The sequence below is a fragment of the Cryptomeria japonica genome, chromosome 10 (assembly GCF_030272615.1).
Source record: "Cryptomeria japonica chromosome 10, Sugi_1.0, whole genome shotgun sequence".
In the NCBI taxonomy this organism is placed as follows: Eukaryota; Viridiplantae; Streptophyta; class Pinopsida; order Cupressales; family Cupressaceae; genus Cryptomeria; species Cryptomeria japonica.
The window spans coordinates 296,779,556-296,795,905 of NC_081414.1; the positions used below are offsets into that span (position 1 = coordinate 296,779,556).

Here is a 16,350-nt window from a genome sequence, read left to right on the forward strand (position 1 = left end):
TGCAACCACAGTCTCCTATCAGAGGAAGGAAGAGCCAGAAATCAGAATTCATACACCAAGACTGAAGGGTTTCAAAGTGCAAATCAGGCGTATTTCTCAGATCAGAATTGCACCTCACAAATCAACATCCCAGCTCAATCAGAAATCTCAGGAAATTGCAGCATATCAATGGACTGGGAATGTTAAAAAGGCAGATTGAAACCTACAGCAAGTTTGGTTTGATAATAGCTCATAATTTGACCCATGTATGTAAAAACTCTGTTTTTTTTGTCAATAAGAGCTCAGTAGTGTTGAACATTTAGAAATCACCTTGTTTCTATAATCTTCTTGATTGCATGTACAAATTTACTTATGTTGAGAATTAAATCTGAGCTTAAAATCAGTAGTTAGGATATTTCACAAGGAGGACCAAGTCAAGACTTCTAACAGTATAAGATGATACCTTGGCCATCAAAGATCCGTGAAAACATAACAAAGCATTCAACCACACATTTAATTCATTTTATTTTATCACTGAAGCAGCATAAGAGGACAATCAATATGACCATGCAATGTAGTCAAGCAGAATATCCTTCCAACATTACTATAGTAAGTGTGTGCATCTCCCTCTATTAAACTGTTGCCCAGCCTAAAGACGACATCCTGTATATATCCTTCCTTGGTCAAACTGTCAATATGTTCCCTACACACAAGAACATCTAAAGTTAGTCATCATCAAAAACAATGATGAAATAACAATAACAATTAGACATATTAATCCAAATTAACACCATCACCAATAATAATAATAAATGTTAAAACAAGATTTTATTCCTTTAAAATCGACAATAAATGCAAACTTAAGAGATGTGAAAAACGGTTCATTTCTTTATATGAAAGGGCTGTCGACTATACAGTTTATTTATGAACTACAGAACTGTATAACCGTTTCATTTCTTTATATGAAAGGACTGTAGACTATACCATTTATTTATGAACTACAGAACTGTAGTTAACATTGGGCCTGGCCTCAATATAATCAATCACTTCCGAAATCAGAAGTTCTCAATCTCCATTAATTTTGTTCTTCAAAATTCTACATTCAGTTGGTAACGTTACAGCAAATAACAGAAATATATGATAATAAACCCACAATCTGCTGTCTTGTAATTCTTTTGTTTGAAAAAAGTATCAGGAATGGCAACTTTGTAGGTTCTGTTTGTTGTCATACAAACACAAGTTAGAGAACTTGCTGTAATACAGGCCTTTTTAAACGAGGATTCTGACAATGATTAATTTGAGGAGAATGATTTGGTAAGTTGCATTACATTATAACAGTAACCAAGCTTTTACAACAGTCACATTTTTTTCTGTTATGGCAAACGAGCTGGTAATATCAGAATAAAAATATTTAGTTACTTTGGAAGATATTCTTGTTCACCAGCTTTACTTTATTCAAAGCATGCAGATTGGAGCTCGCCAAGCAACATTTAAGAACATCCTCTGCCATTAAATTGCACAGAATCCAATAAGATCCAGAATGATATCTCGGTTCATTCCCATGACGCTAATTTTTTCCCAGATTCAAAAATTTCAAGTCCTCCAATTAACCAAAATATTTAAAATGTTGTCATAAAGGCTTTAACAACAATTCAACTACCGGATAAAAATATGTTCAGATTGTCATCGAACTCTGATATATCATCATTCAAAACATATCCGCCTGAATAAAATGACTCGTTAGGCACTAATTAATTGCAACACCAGATCAGAGAAAAGCATGAAAAATGAAGCAAACAATGAGAAGGTCAGTAGCACAGAACAAAATCTAGTGATGATCATAAAATCATACTTCACTTCTAACATAATAGTTCCAGACTGAAATTCACTTCATGGACCTGTCTTTACAAATGTCTAATGAAGATATATTCCTGATCAGGAAACCAAGCAATATAAATAGATGGGTCGGAAGCCAGTCTAACAATATGTTCAATCTTTTCATTTGCAACCTCTGCCATTTGAACTTTCCTGCTTCAAACGACCTCTCGCTTGTCTAAAAAAACTATTTTAATATTAAGTGATATGGCACATTTTTGTAATTGCATGCAAGCATGTAAGGTACTACAAGGTTACAGGTTCAAAAACACAATTTAGCAACAAAGATAAAAATGCATGTTTTCAAAAGCATACCTCTATTAAACCTCATAAAAGAAACTGGCATGATACTATGAATGATACCCATTCCATGCCATTACCTGGAAAAGTCCAAGGATTCAAATCAGGTGAGGTAACTACTTGGCCACCCTTAATCTTTCACTAAAGCTTACCGATGCCCCAATAAGACAGAAACCAAGTAAACAGTACAGATTTTTATATAAATATCTGACAACAAATGGTATAAGTCATTGGTAGAATAATTACTAATAAATTTGCAAACTGTTGATGTTACAAAACACAAACAATGGTGCTGTATTTGGGAATGCAATGATGAATTAGGAAGTTGCAAAAAACAAGTGGTTTACAAAAATATGCATCAGACAAGTATCAAAAGTCATTGGCAAAATAATTACTCAAGTAATTCTGCAAACTGTTGAAGTTATCAAACAAACAGTATTGCTGTATTTAGGAACGCAATAATGAATTTGGAAGTTGCAAAAAACAAATGATTTACAGAAACATGCCGATCTTCAACAAAAAGGCCTCAAACTCTAAAACTTGAAGTTTTCCTACAATGATAAACAAATCCTTCAATTCAAAATTTCGAGCCATTGACAACAAGAAGCCTTTAATGACTTAATAATTTTGATCCACCAAAACATCTTATAGTGAATGATTGTAGAAGACCATTACAATTGTACAACAGGGGCAAGAAATCAGATGGATTGGCTCCAAATAGATCAGAGATGAGGAATGCGATAAGTATTTCAACTAGAATCACTTCATTGTGATAAGAATAAGAAGAAGACGGTAAATACATATTCCATAAAGAAAACAATTGACTAGAAATTGCATCAAGCAAATAGCTAATTATAATATCAATAATGAGGAATTATCAAATAAATTATACACTGGATTACATACATCTCTACCATTAACTGTTCTTGACATTCTTCAGAGTGGGGTGTGCTTAATGTCGAGCAAACTGACATACATGTAGAGATTGGCTTGCACTAATTGTGCTGAAGCTACACGTTACAATACAGATTGCAATTGCATCGAAGCACTTGTCTCAATTTTCCCGAGCTAGGTGACAGTTCAACCATCTACAATAAATTGATTATCATTACTTCCTCCTGCAACCCTGTTTCCACTTGGAAGAATCCCACTCCCACCACAGTGCTGCAAATTTTGAAGAATCTGTGTGACAAAAGGGTTCCCGGCTCCTGTGTGATCAGACAAATCAGCAGCCTGACCAGAAAACTGCAAGACAGTCCCAAGCAGTTGCGTGATAACATTCTGCTGGCTCTGCACTATCTGGGCCTGAAGTTGAGCCATAGTAGCCTGATGTTCCCTCATCATTGTCTCCATTGCCTTTCTCCACTCCAATCTCCGCTGTTCCATCCTCTCTTCCCACTCACTTTCCCTTCGCATCTCCTCCTCTCTTCTCTGCCGCTCCCTTGCCTCACGCTCCTTCGCCCTGCTCTCCCAGAGCTGAAACCTATCCTCCCTCTCTTTCTCCCTCATCTGCTCCTGCTCTTCCCTCTCCTTCTCCCACTCCTCCCTCTCCCTCTCCCTCTCGATTTCAGTCTCTGCTCTCAACATCTCTCTCTTTTGTCTCTCACGCTCTCGCTCCACCTCTGCCTCTTCTCTCCTTGCCTCCCTCTCCCTCAATTGCGCAAACTGGTTAGCCAGGAAACCCAAAACCCTTGACTCCACGATACCAGCACTGCTTTTCGCAACTACTCCACTCAATCCATCCTTAACAAACCTCTTCTTCTTCCTACTACACTCCGGATTCTGCTCTGCCTCCTCGTACTCATACTCCTCCCCACAGCCACCCTCTTTCATCCCATTTTCATCCCCTTCCTCGCCCTCGTACTCAAACCCTAACCCTAACCCTAAAAGCCCATTCTCCTGGCTACTATCGAGCCCCATATTCTTCATAAAAGATCCATCCTCCAGGAGCGCCACCTGATTACCAAACCTCATCCTCTGCCGACCCCTCCCATTCAAAACTCCCAAATTCCTCCCACCATTCCCCTGCCCTCCAATGTCACCGAAATCAAGCTCCACATCGCCAAAAACCTCCTTATACTTCAAAAAATTAGACCAGTGCGTCAAGCCCTCTGCCCACTCGTACTCCTCCCTGTCCCCCGAATCAATGCTATTAACAATTTTCCTGATTTTTTGCTTAACCCCGAGGTACTGGTGCCGCATATTCTGAACCTTTGTGGAGGCATCTTTCCAGGTCCATTGCCAAGGAAAGGCAATTGGGTCCTGAACATGGTGCATCATATTAACATGGGTTGCAATGGGCTGAAATTTTCTCTCCCTCGTTTTCATTTTACCCAAAACCCCATTGTTGAGCATTTCGCCATATTTGTTGATTAGGGTTTCTTCTTCTTCTTCCGTCCATTTCTTACGCCGCATAGGCATAATGGACGGCATTGACCTGCTAATACTACTGTTGTATATATGCACACTGCTTACTATGTATATATCGATAGGCTATGTACAGTAATTCTGCGTATTTCCTTAGCTTACCTCTGTAATGGAGCCGCTAGGATCTCCATCACTCGTCGTCCCATTCCCCTTCGTCTTCATGCCATTTCCTTTATTGCCAGTCCATGGTCCATCGTCATATACACAGTGTATATATGCAAAAAAGTTAAAATGTGACTATCATTTCTATGTATTGCTTCCTCGAGATGAAGTTCGTAGTGGTGAAATTTGATAACCCGCATGTTTTTATTTGTTGCTTTGGTGTAGGGCAAACGATCTTAGTGGAGCCCATTCTAATAGTTTTTTTCCTCTCTTTTCTTTCTTTTTGGGTAGACCCATTCTAATAGTTATAGTATTTGTTTTTTTTAATTAGATATAGTTTAAACAAAGTTTTACTGAAAGAAAAAATATAGTGATTAGATCATTATTGTGATCAATTGGAAAAAAATAGCAATAATCTTTTTTTAAAAACATATTATAAAAGAAATTGATATTTCATAAAGTAGTATAGAATAGCACAGTACAAGTTTGAAATCATTAGATTATTACTATCTATTATAGTAGTCGATCACACTAGTAGCAAAATAGTGTAGCGTGTCACACATAATTAATCATTTATATTTTCACTGTCGTTCTCCTAATCCACTGCTCCCAATGGAGAGGAGTTCATTGAGAGATCCTCAGTAGATCTAATGTCTTTTGCCAAGAGTGATGAATTATATTGGACCAATTGTCTTCTCTTTAGTCTCTTTCGATTCTACTTCTTTTTGTTGCACTTCCTTCTAAATTCCATGCATTCCTTGTAGCTAGTTGTCTTGGATAGCATACTATAGGACCAAGTGTGTTTGTATCTTACTTCTTGCCTATTGAATGTAGTGATCCCATCTCCTAGTAGTTTGAGGATTTTTTCTTGTGTGATTTCCATGGTCATTGTAAGTTGTACAACTGCGTGAAGAAATGTAAGTCTTCTAGAAAACTTAGTAAGTACTCTCAAACATCCACTAAATTTATCTTCATTTCTAACCTTCCAAATATGCTACAATATTTTAGTTGATAAACAAAGCCAATACATATTATGTCCTTTACTTAAATTAATAATATAACTAGAAATAATTTCAATTAAACAACTGCTTTTGTTGTTGTTCCAACACTTAATATTTGCACAAAAGGTATTACATACCTCTTTTGCATATAGGCATTCAAAAATAAATTTGGTGTAATGATTCAAGTTTCTTACTTAGCGAACAAATTTCAATATCATTATCCTTTGTGTTATATGGTAGTTTTTGCAGTAAGAACAACCACCTAAAGCGCGCTTTTTTAAGCTCCAAGATGTTAGACCACATTTGCTTGAAATTATTTAGTCATTGTATGTTGTTGAGTTTTACTTTCCAGCACTAGTTAAGCTAATCATAAATAGAATCATCATTAAATATTGAATTATAAACCACGTTAAATTTAAAATTATTCAACATAGAACCATCTTCCCATTTTAGACCTTTGTAACTATCCATATTATCACTAAATTTAATAGGGAAAGGAAGATCCTTACAAACATTCCTAATGTTGGAGTATGTTCTCCATTGAGTAGAAGAAAGATTAAACTTAGAGCTAAGAGAAGTCCAATCTTTCTATAGGCCATTAGGGAAGATATGGCTAAAGCATTTGATGTCTTTTTCGACCTAGCTCCTAGTTGAGCATCCCTGCAATAGTGCAAGAGGTTTGCCTCTATGTTCCAAGTTTTATCAAATACATTTATATCCAAAAACATGCTTTCTATTAATATCTATATAATGATCACCTCTTACTTTCACTTTAACTATCTCCCAAGCCTTCCAAAGGCTCTTGAAAACTATAGACCTTGCAGGTGTAATAGGATGCCTACTAGTAAGAAGGTCATATAAGAGCACATTCCTCCAAGTTTTTCCTTGTTTAAGAACTGTGAATTGAATGTTATTCCTTATCAGAATCTTCCACGGTTCTTCCCCTTCCCAAGATTTGATGGTCCACTTACTAGCTAAGGCAATTCCATATTCTTTAAGGTACTTAAGACCTATTCCTCTTTGCAGTTTTTCTTTATAGCACCAATTCCATTTGACCAAGTGCTTCTTTCTCTTTCCTTTCCTATCAAACCAAAGGAAGCATCTGATTTTCTTTGAATATCATTAATCTGATAGCTACTAAATAACTAGACTGGAGCGTTATAAAGGGTATAGGAAGCTAGGATTTTTTTATGGACTTTAATTCTGCCAACTAGAAAGAGGTATTGGTTATTCCATCTGTAAATATTTTTCTTTAATTTATTTTTAATCCACACCCACATATCATTGATATTGGGATTAATTGCAAATGGAATTCCCAAGTATCTTACATTTTTTTACGACCCCCCCTTCCCTCATTGAAAACTATATTTATGTAGCTAGCTAGGGGCTATCATTCCATCCAAGCATAATAGAGTTAACCTTAGAAACTCTGGCACCTAAAGCTATGCAAAAGACTTCAAGTTTTTGCATCAAGTTATCCATATCTCCTTCATTTAAATCCACAAAAATTGCAATGTCATTTGCAAATTTAATTTTGATAAGCTCGTTAATGTCCAGAAGAACAATATTTTAAATTAGGAGACGATTGAGCTTCTTAGAAGATAGTGAAAGGCATCAAAAGCAATTTCAAATAGGGAAGGAGCCAATGAGCATCCTTGACTAATTGATCTTCCAAGTACACAGACCTTTGAAAGTGACTCATTCACATCTACTTGGGCCACAACATCATTCAATAGTATATTGACCATCTTACAAAAAGGTTTTGAAAATCCAAAAGCGTTCAAGGCCATACTAATGAAGGTTCATTACACCCTATCATAAGCTTTTTCAAAATCTAGCAAGAGCATCATTGGGTTTTGATTTGAGCATAATTTACCTCTTTTCATTGCTTCCCAACTCATGATCAAGTTTTATAAGATGTATCTACCTTTGATGAAACCAGACAGCATGTTGTTGATAATCTTTAGAAACAAATTTTTTAGTCTTTAAGCTAAAGTATTAGCAAGAAACTTGTAGGAGACATTTAATAGTGTTACTAGTCTCCAATTTTCAATTAATGGTTTATCCCCTTCTTTGAGAAGTAGTTTAATGATTCATTTATTGATATTGGACCCCAATGACCCTTTATTGATAGCTTCTCTATACACTTGCAACAAATCATCAAAAATCCAATTTATGTTAGCCTTATAAAATTTAGTAGGTAGTTCATCTGCCATTGGGGTTTTATCATTACTAAGGTTTACTATTGCTTTCCTGATCTCATCAATAGTGATGTCTTTACCTAGCATACCAGCCTCTTCATCATCAATTTTCTTAGGGATGATTTTGTTTAATTTTCTCTCTCTCTATTACTTTCAATTATGTTGTCTTTGGAAGTAAAAAGGTCCTTATAGAATAGGTAAAATTGCCTTTTAATGTCCTCTTAACCATCCATTTATTTATTTCCCTTAGAGTGAACACTACATCTTTGCAATCCTCACCCTTCAAAAGGTTGGTATGTAGGATGAATCCCTCCTCTCTTTTGTATTTATTTACACCATTATTGGTTGTAATTCTCACTCTCATTAGGTGACGGTCAAAGAGGGAGTACGGGTACACTTCTACTTTACATCCATTATTTTTTAGTTCAAAGTTGAATGTGTCTATGTTCACATAGAATCTATCAAGCTGGCACTATACCCTTTTACCACCTCTTTGAGCATCGTGTCATGTATACTAGATGTTTGTATTCTCCTTTTTATACCTTTTAAAGGGTCAAACAAATTCAATTTATGTTTCATTCTTTTCCAAAAGTGTTTTTCATTTCCTTTCCATTCTATGTTGGTGTTGTTAAATACACCCGGATGCTAAGAGAGGGGGGATTAATCAACATTAACTTAAACTTTAACATCCATTTCTAAATAAAATATTATATCAAAACTGACAAAATAAAGAAAGCATGCACAACACAATAATACCAATATTTTTACATGGAAAACCTTAAGAGGGAAAAACCACAATGAGAGTTAACTCACAATATATGAAATTTATATTACAATGTTTTTTTCAAGGCTCACTACCTAAGAAAACTCACTACTCCCTAATGAATTTGAAGGCTGAGGTTTACTACCTCAAGGAAAGAAACAATGAAATGGAACTTGTTGAAGAGACTCACTATCCAATAGCAAGCTACAAGAAGATTAAAATGAAAACAAGAATATGAATTGCTATAGAAGAAGCATCTGACATATGTTGATATTGCAGTCCCTTTACAACACAATTACTTTGTCATACTAATTTTGTACAATTCATACTCAACTAAAACATCACCAAATCATTCAATACAACTCGTGCATTGCACAACGATCTATCATTCTTTATATATCCTACACAACACCTTAAAACATCAATTGAGTTGGCTCCAATAAAACCTTTTAAATGAAATGTGTAGTGTCACATACGTAACCTTCAAACATATGTTACATAACAAAAATAGGTTGTAGATCAACCCAAGGCATAATAAACCTCAAACACACCTCAACACATCCTCTAAAGTGAATAAGATAGGTCGGGATCAACTTGTTGGTTCCCAAAACCACTGATTGGAAATCAAAGAGTTTTGCCACTTCTCTTAATGACTCCCAAATCAGTCCTGGCCAACAAATGGGAATGGTCGACAGATCAAATTCCCCTGCACTTTAGACTTCGCTAAACCAAGGCAGGTGAACCTATACCTAAAACCTAAATCTGCAAGTTAAAGACTTTTATGTAGCGAATTTAATAAATTTAGTGACTTCAAGATGGCAATTGTTCTTGAACCCAATCTTATTATCTAAAAACTGTGACTGCTTGCTTGTAAATGAATGTTTATAATGATTGTATGAATTAGAAATATGATTCCTTGATGAATCTTGCTCTGGAAATACTTGATTCAAATATATTAAATCAATAAAAGACCAGTGCCTCAATTCCTTACTGGATTCATATCATTTCAAAATGAAAAATCCTATGTTTAACCTTAGAGACAGTTTTAATAATTTGTTAATGAAACAAGACCATCATCTCAAAGGCTTCCATATGAACTGCAATTAAAATGTAACATCTGGTTAGTCTTACTAAATTTAAATTTACTTTGAAAGACCAATAAGACAATTCGAATTTTGCCAACCAATCCTTCAAACTGATATTCAAACTGAAAATCAATCTTAATTACAACAACATAAGATTGCACATTGAAACAATCTATGTAAATAGATTTATCTTAAGGAACTGATCAATCCATTGAAAAGATAGATACCATCATGAATGAAAAACACTTGAATCTTTATATTGAAAATAAAATACTTAAATCAGTTGATTTCAGTGCATATCCTCCATCAACTTGGTATTTCTAAACAGCGAGTTCATAAGAAAATGCATAAAAGATTGTCTTGATGTAAAACTATAAAAAAACTATAATTTCTTATCTGTCTTTCCTAAAAGATCCTCTAGATATAGATGAGGATTCACTTTGAAAATGAAAGGGCATACCCTTTCAGGGTGAACTCACAAAGCTGGTTCCCACTTTTTGGTACATCCTGATTTTTGCTGAAATCATACATTTTTTGGAAAATATAATTATTTAAGCTTTAAGAAGTCCCATTTGAAGTAATTAATTGAAGAGAGTTAGATCAAAGGCTCTTAGATCAAAATTTCTTGGATAGAACCTCTCTACTTCTAAATCATACTTGTAATGGAGTCTCCTTTGCATCTATCAAATGCTGATAAAAAACCAATTTTACATTAGCTTTTGAGGGGTCAAACGAATTCATTTAGAAGTTTTGTTTTCTTAAGGATTTAGTCCTTATTATAAGCTTTCCAAATAGTATAGTTTTTAATATATTTAAGTTTATTAATATATTTTTATTTTATTTTTTATGAATGTAGGTTTTTCACCGAACATGAACTTCTTTGTTCAATGCATTGGGAAAAATACCAAACTAATTCAATTTTTTTTTGAAAAATATCTATGCCCTAGGTATTGATGCCTTCTTTCTAACAAAACAAATAAAACTTAATTTCGATATATATAGAGCAAGTTATGTGTTCAAACGTACACCTATATCTAAATTATAATTAGTTGGACTTCAAAACTTAATAAAATAAAAAATATTCAACATATCACTATCAAACCAACTGCATGCCTTGGGTATTGATGTCACAAACCAAAATTTAAAAGAGATAAGTTTTTATCATTTATAGAAAAAAATTTATACATTTCAGGATGCACATCACTCTTAAAAAATGTTGGTTCCTGTAAAAAACTACTTTTGAGGGAGATGGAAAAATCAATAAAATTTTATTCAAAAAAAATTGAAAAAAATATATTTAGAATCTACAAAAAGGATGTTACAAATCACTAGTTTACATCATCTTCAAATTCTTAACGATTTAAAAGTTATAGGTGTCGGAAAGTGAAGGTTTTTTGCAAAATGTTCATCTAAGTGTCAAAGTTGGTCAAAAAGTGGGAACCAGTATTGTGAGTTCACCCTTCATTAAAACTAAAACTAACTACCTAACAAACTACCCTAACAAACTAAAAACCATAAAATACAAAGCCACATCTTTTGATATCTATGGCTGGTCTCCAAGCATCTGATCACACTTCTGAATATGCTTCAAGTATCCCTCTAATTTGTAGGTATCTACATCGTAGATAATATCTATGACCACAATCTCCAAAGTGACGAAGTTTTCCATATGCTCAATTGTCTTTGTCATGTCAAGTCGATTAGACTGGGAAATGTTAAGGGAAGCACTGAGAAGACTTTGGCACTCCACAATCCATTTATCCTTATCCTTAAATTGTCCATTCTGATCTTCAATCTCTCAAAAACCATGTTGTACTATTTTCTTGCACTCATCAAATTTTTTTGCAGTTCTGTGTCAAAGTCTTCGTGCTTTTTTAACAACCTTTGTATTCCTTCAACAACTTTAGCATCTGCATTGGCCATTGTCTTATCATGCAATAGAGTTCCTATTCTGTTATAAATTCGGTTGTGGGATACTGCATTATCCATATTCTTTTGATAAACAACCCAAAAATCTTCAAGGAAACCTTGCAAATTTTCAAATCTCTTAGTCAATAAAATAGAGGATGTAGCAGCCCTCACACTCTGCATTTGCCTTTTTAACTTTTTATTTTCGAGTTGCACTTCCTCACATTTATTTTTCCACTGAGACCCATCATGCATTTGTGGCACGAGTTGTTGTCCTCCTCTTCTTAGCAACTCTTCATATAATTCCTTGTACTGATCTATTTCTTTGATCACTTTTACCAATTGTGCTTTATTAAATTTTAAAATATCAATACCCATGTCAGCAATAACAATAGGATCTATTTGGAGGGTAAAGAGCCCATAAAAGAAGAGCCTCTTCATTCTAATCAAATCTAGAACTAATAAAAACATCATTCACTCCCTGAATATCCAATTTAAAATATTTATTCTCAGAATGTAACATGTTGTCAAAAATAAATGATGCACTCATATCCCATCCTAGAAAGATGATGATACCTGCCTCGCTAAGAAGTTGCCTTCCCCTTTGATGGGTTATAGTGGTTAATTCTAAAATGATTTCTTCCTTTAGTTTCCCCAACAATTCTGATTCTTTTTTAGGGGTTATGTTTGGGATAGAGTCTCTCAATTTTTTACCTTTAAAATTATATAGAAAGGATTTAAACTCTTTTGACATAATAAAAACATCATCAGACACAAAGGCAGAATACTCATCATATCTTGCATCACTATGGACGTTTATCGTAGCAACGATTTGCTCTTGTAAGTCAAGCTCTTCTATTGTGTCTGGTGCTTGATGCCTAGATATTATCTCAAATTTCTCTGACTCACCTTCACTCTCCTCTTCTTCAGTTTTCATTTCTTGCAATCTCTTTTTCTTTTCTTCCAATTTCTTGTTTAATTCATCAATAGCCATCTAGGCCTCTTCCTCCTCCATGTTTCTAAACATATCCTCTACTTCCAAGTAAACATGAAAATAATCTCCCATATTTTGACTTTTCTTGCAATTGTGAATATATCCTTCAGGGTCATAATTGACCCTAGCAGTATATTTGAACAAATTGTATTCTTCAATAAATTTCCTATCAATGGCTTCATAAGCCTTTGTTGATACAATGGTAAAATTCCCAAAACTAAGAGTCCCAGGTAGGAAAGTTTGCTTACGCATATCTCCAAAATGTTTGGCATTTGAAACAATTAACTGTCTCACAATCTCCAGATAAGCAATTATGTCTGGTACAAATTTTGGCAACACGTATGGGATTCCTTAAAAACTATAAATCATGAATCAAGTAAAATCTTGTGAACAAACCAATCACCCCAGTTGCAATTGACAATACCTCTCTCATAAAAAACAATAGGTCCTAGAAATCTTTTAACTTCAGTGGAAATAGATCCTTCACACGGGACACCATACATCTGGTACAGTGGCTTTACTATTAGCTCTTCAAACTTAATGTAGTTTGAATTCACATATTGTGAGTCCCAAACTGATGTCCACATTTGCATTGGTTGTTCTTTACCTTCTCTCCACTATGTTCAATTTTAAACTTATTGGCCACATGCCCCGAAATCTTCCATAAAATCAAATCAAATGCATCAACAACGAGTAAAACTTAAGAGTGGGCTCCTTGTTATCTTTGAGGTTCAAGAAACCCTCATGTAATTTTTCTACAAGATAAGTAGCATAATCAAAGGGTCTCGGCTCATACATCTGTACATTTGCTGCCAACACCAGTGGCCCAATATTAGCTACATCAGGGACCTCTATACCTCCAACCTGTCTGCATGACATATAGGTGTACTATAAGTAGTGTCTGAACATATCCATATTAAATGGGGGACCATCCTCTTCTGTCAGAATGCCCTTCTCGACCCTATCAAAGGCTAAGTTCCACCCTTTGTAAGTAGTATCCATTTTAACAAATTTTTCCTCTAGTTCTTCAAATGACAAGGGTACATTAGGGTTAGAGTCTAAGCTAAAAACTTCATCTATGGTGCCACGGCTAAATCTGATAAACACCTTGCCATTTGGAAACTGAATGCATCTCTTCACAGAATTATAATTTTTGACCAAGACTTCCATCAGTCTGATATTTACGAAAACATTTGGAACAACCAGTTTACCTAAGTTGGTTATCCACTGGTTACAAATTGGTACTTCTTTGTCTTTTCTCAGAAAATGAAACAGGAAGACTTCATAACCTCTCACCTTTTGCCATACCTCTCCAACCCCTTTAAACTTGTCTTCAAGCTGGTCTTTTCTAGGCAAATGTTGTTTTGACCTTCTTGATTTTAGACCTGGAGACTGCAATTGATCAATAATGTCTTGATTCAGTTTTCGTGCGGGTTGTTTTGGATTTTTTAGATGTGGGTTTCGATCCCTTAACACTCCTCTTTCTTCCTGATGAACTTGAAGCTTCCATTATGTGTGAAGAACTGTGAGCAATAATTCTCACCTTCTGTATTTTTTACTAAGACGCAATCTGCATTTGGTTCTTAGTTTGCCTCGTGTGAACCATCAATCTACTCAATTGTAAGTATTAAATATAGGCTTCTTTGGTTTTAGTTTTGAATTGCATCTATAACGGCTCATCGATATATGCTTTCCCGATGAATTACTCCCTTGGTGCTATCAACAATGTTTTATTCCTTAAGTTACTTTGTTGTTTATCGACATGTGTCTTCCCGATGCCTCCATCGGGTATCGGCATAACCTTGAATAACTTCTGTCGATGGTTATTTTTTCTCTGATGAACCTCCTACTTTATTATTTCCATCAGGTATCAGGATAGCTTGAAATGATACATCTCAATCTCTTTAATTTATGTTGATGACTAATGTCTCTCTTCCTATCAGTGTAAGTCTTACCGATAGCCTTATCGGCTATCGACAAAACAATAATTCGCATGTTCCGATAGTGAAAGCTACATCGATGATACTTTAGTAATTACTAAGTCAGTGCATATCCTCTTGATGTGTCTATCGGGTATCTGGATAACTCCTATCCCCTCCTTGTGATAGTTAATCACTTCTTGATGACCTTTGGCTTTGCTAAAGTGCTTTCTTCAGGGTAAGCTACACTGATGGTCTGATATGCTTATAAAATGTGCTCCCCTTAATGAAATACACATGATTATGATTTCTTATATATAAACTAAACACAAGCTCAACCTCTCTGATATTACATAGATCTGACTTCTTTGGCTAAATTTGTCAAAGTGAAAACCTTATCTTTACTCAGTGTCACTCCCTAATTGCCCAGCTGATGGTTGACTCTCTAGAGATAGATCACAAATGGATGGGAATTAATGTTGTAGGATCACTCCTGCACATAAAAATTTAGTAGTAACTATTCTCATGATAAAAAATACTTGTTTAAAGCATAAGAAAATAACATAAATAATTTGAAAAATTGTGTGCTAACACAACTGTCGATCAAAGAACTCAATTTGTCAACTCAAACATCATCACCACTATCAAAATTGTTATTTGTTTACCTTTAAACTAGTAGACACAAACCCAAACAGCATTTAGACCAAAATAAAAATATTTTGAACCATCTACGACCTCTCTACAATCATCTCCTAAAGTAATTGAACATCAAGTACTAGCGCAAGTGCAGAAACCCACTAAACTAATAGAAACGGAGCAGTCTAGTTTGATTGTGACACTACAACATAATATATAGAATTGTAGAGATACAATTCATCTAATACTCACATTTATACCTTACTAATCACATTCCCAAATCCACACAATAAAATTTATCCATCTGGAAGAATGCAAAGTATTCTAGTGAATATCTAAGATACTTGAATCTTTTCAAGTGCACACCAAAGAAGAGTCAGTTATAAATCTTGTTGTAGAAATGTGTATGACTTGAAATACTAGAAGTAGAGACCTTAGTTACTATCAATCTTATCCTTAATACCAAAATGCCAAGCCATGCAAGGTAGAGGAATACAAACCGAAATACTATCTCACAACCTTGAGAAAAATACATTTTTCGATCCTTGTAAATTTTCCTCAACCTTACAAGTAAGACTAGAAGCATAATTGGCTTTTATCTTACTCCTCAAGCATGTATCCAACAACAATTGTGATTGTATCCCACAACCAAAGCATAAAGCATGTGAAACAAGCTAAGCCAAAGACATACCAAACATGTTGATTGATATTCTACCATGGGTATAGTTGGTGGTCTTCTAGACTGTCTTCAATCATGATGAACTCATGCTAAGTCGTCTCTCTCAAATGCTAATCATGTACCCTTTCTCTTCTTCTCTTTTTTCATAAAGCCATCTCTATAAAAGTATGATAGGCTGATGTCAAGATGACAACATAAAAAAATGAACACATATTCCCTTTCTTGTATAGAATCTAACAAAATTATGAACCCTTTTGACAAACCTACACCTCCAAAAGCCTTAAACAATATGTTTGAACCTAGTGATACTATTGCATGGGGGATTCACTTAGTGAACCTGGGTTATATCATGTGTGTTCATGGCATACTAAAGAATCCCTTTATTTTCAAAAAATATTGCCCTAAAATCTTTTTTTTTCACCCCCTCCCAATACACATCTTGAATTAAAATCCCCCCTATTTTCACCAAATATTGCCATTT

General features: G+C 34.7%; 1 protein-coding gene across 4 annotated transcripts; it reads right to left on the reverse strand.

The window, feature by feature from the left end:
- Positions 1 to 474: 474 nt before the first annotated feature.
- LOC131029358 (uncharacterized) lies at positions 475 to 4,870 on the reverse strand. 4 transcript variants are annotated; one of them, XM_057959824.2, is made up of 3 exons: positions 3,131 to 4,870; positions 2,170 to 2,234; positions 475 to 682 (listed from the first exon to the last, which is right to left on the reverse strand). In XM_057959824.2, the coding sequence occupies exon 1, from the start codon at positions 4,585 to 4,587 to the stop codon at positions 3,235 to 3,237; it is 1,353 nt and encodes a 450-aa protein (XP_057815807.2). In that variant the 5' UTR covers positions 4,588 to 4,870; the 3' UTR covers positions 475 to 682; positions 2,170 to 2,234; positions 3,131 to 3,234. The 4 variants fall into 4 exon arrangements, with proteins under 4 accessions (XP_057815807.2, XP_057815805.2, XP_057815806.2 ...); XM_057959822.2 differs by having other exon boundaries at positions 3,061 to 4,870; XM_057959823.2 differs by lacking the exon at positions 2,170 to 2,234.
- Between the last annotated feature and the right edge of the window lie 11,480 nt (positions 4,871 to 16,350).

Excerpts from the sequence above, each read along its gene's own strand:
- LOC131029358 (XM_057959823.2), bottom strand. The coding sequence starts at position 4,587 with ATGCCGTCCATTATGCCTATGCGGCGTAAGAAATGGACGGAAGAAGAA.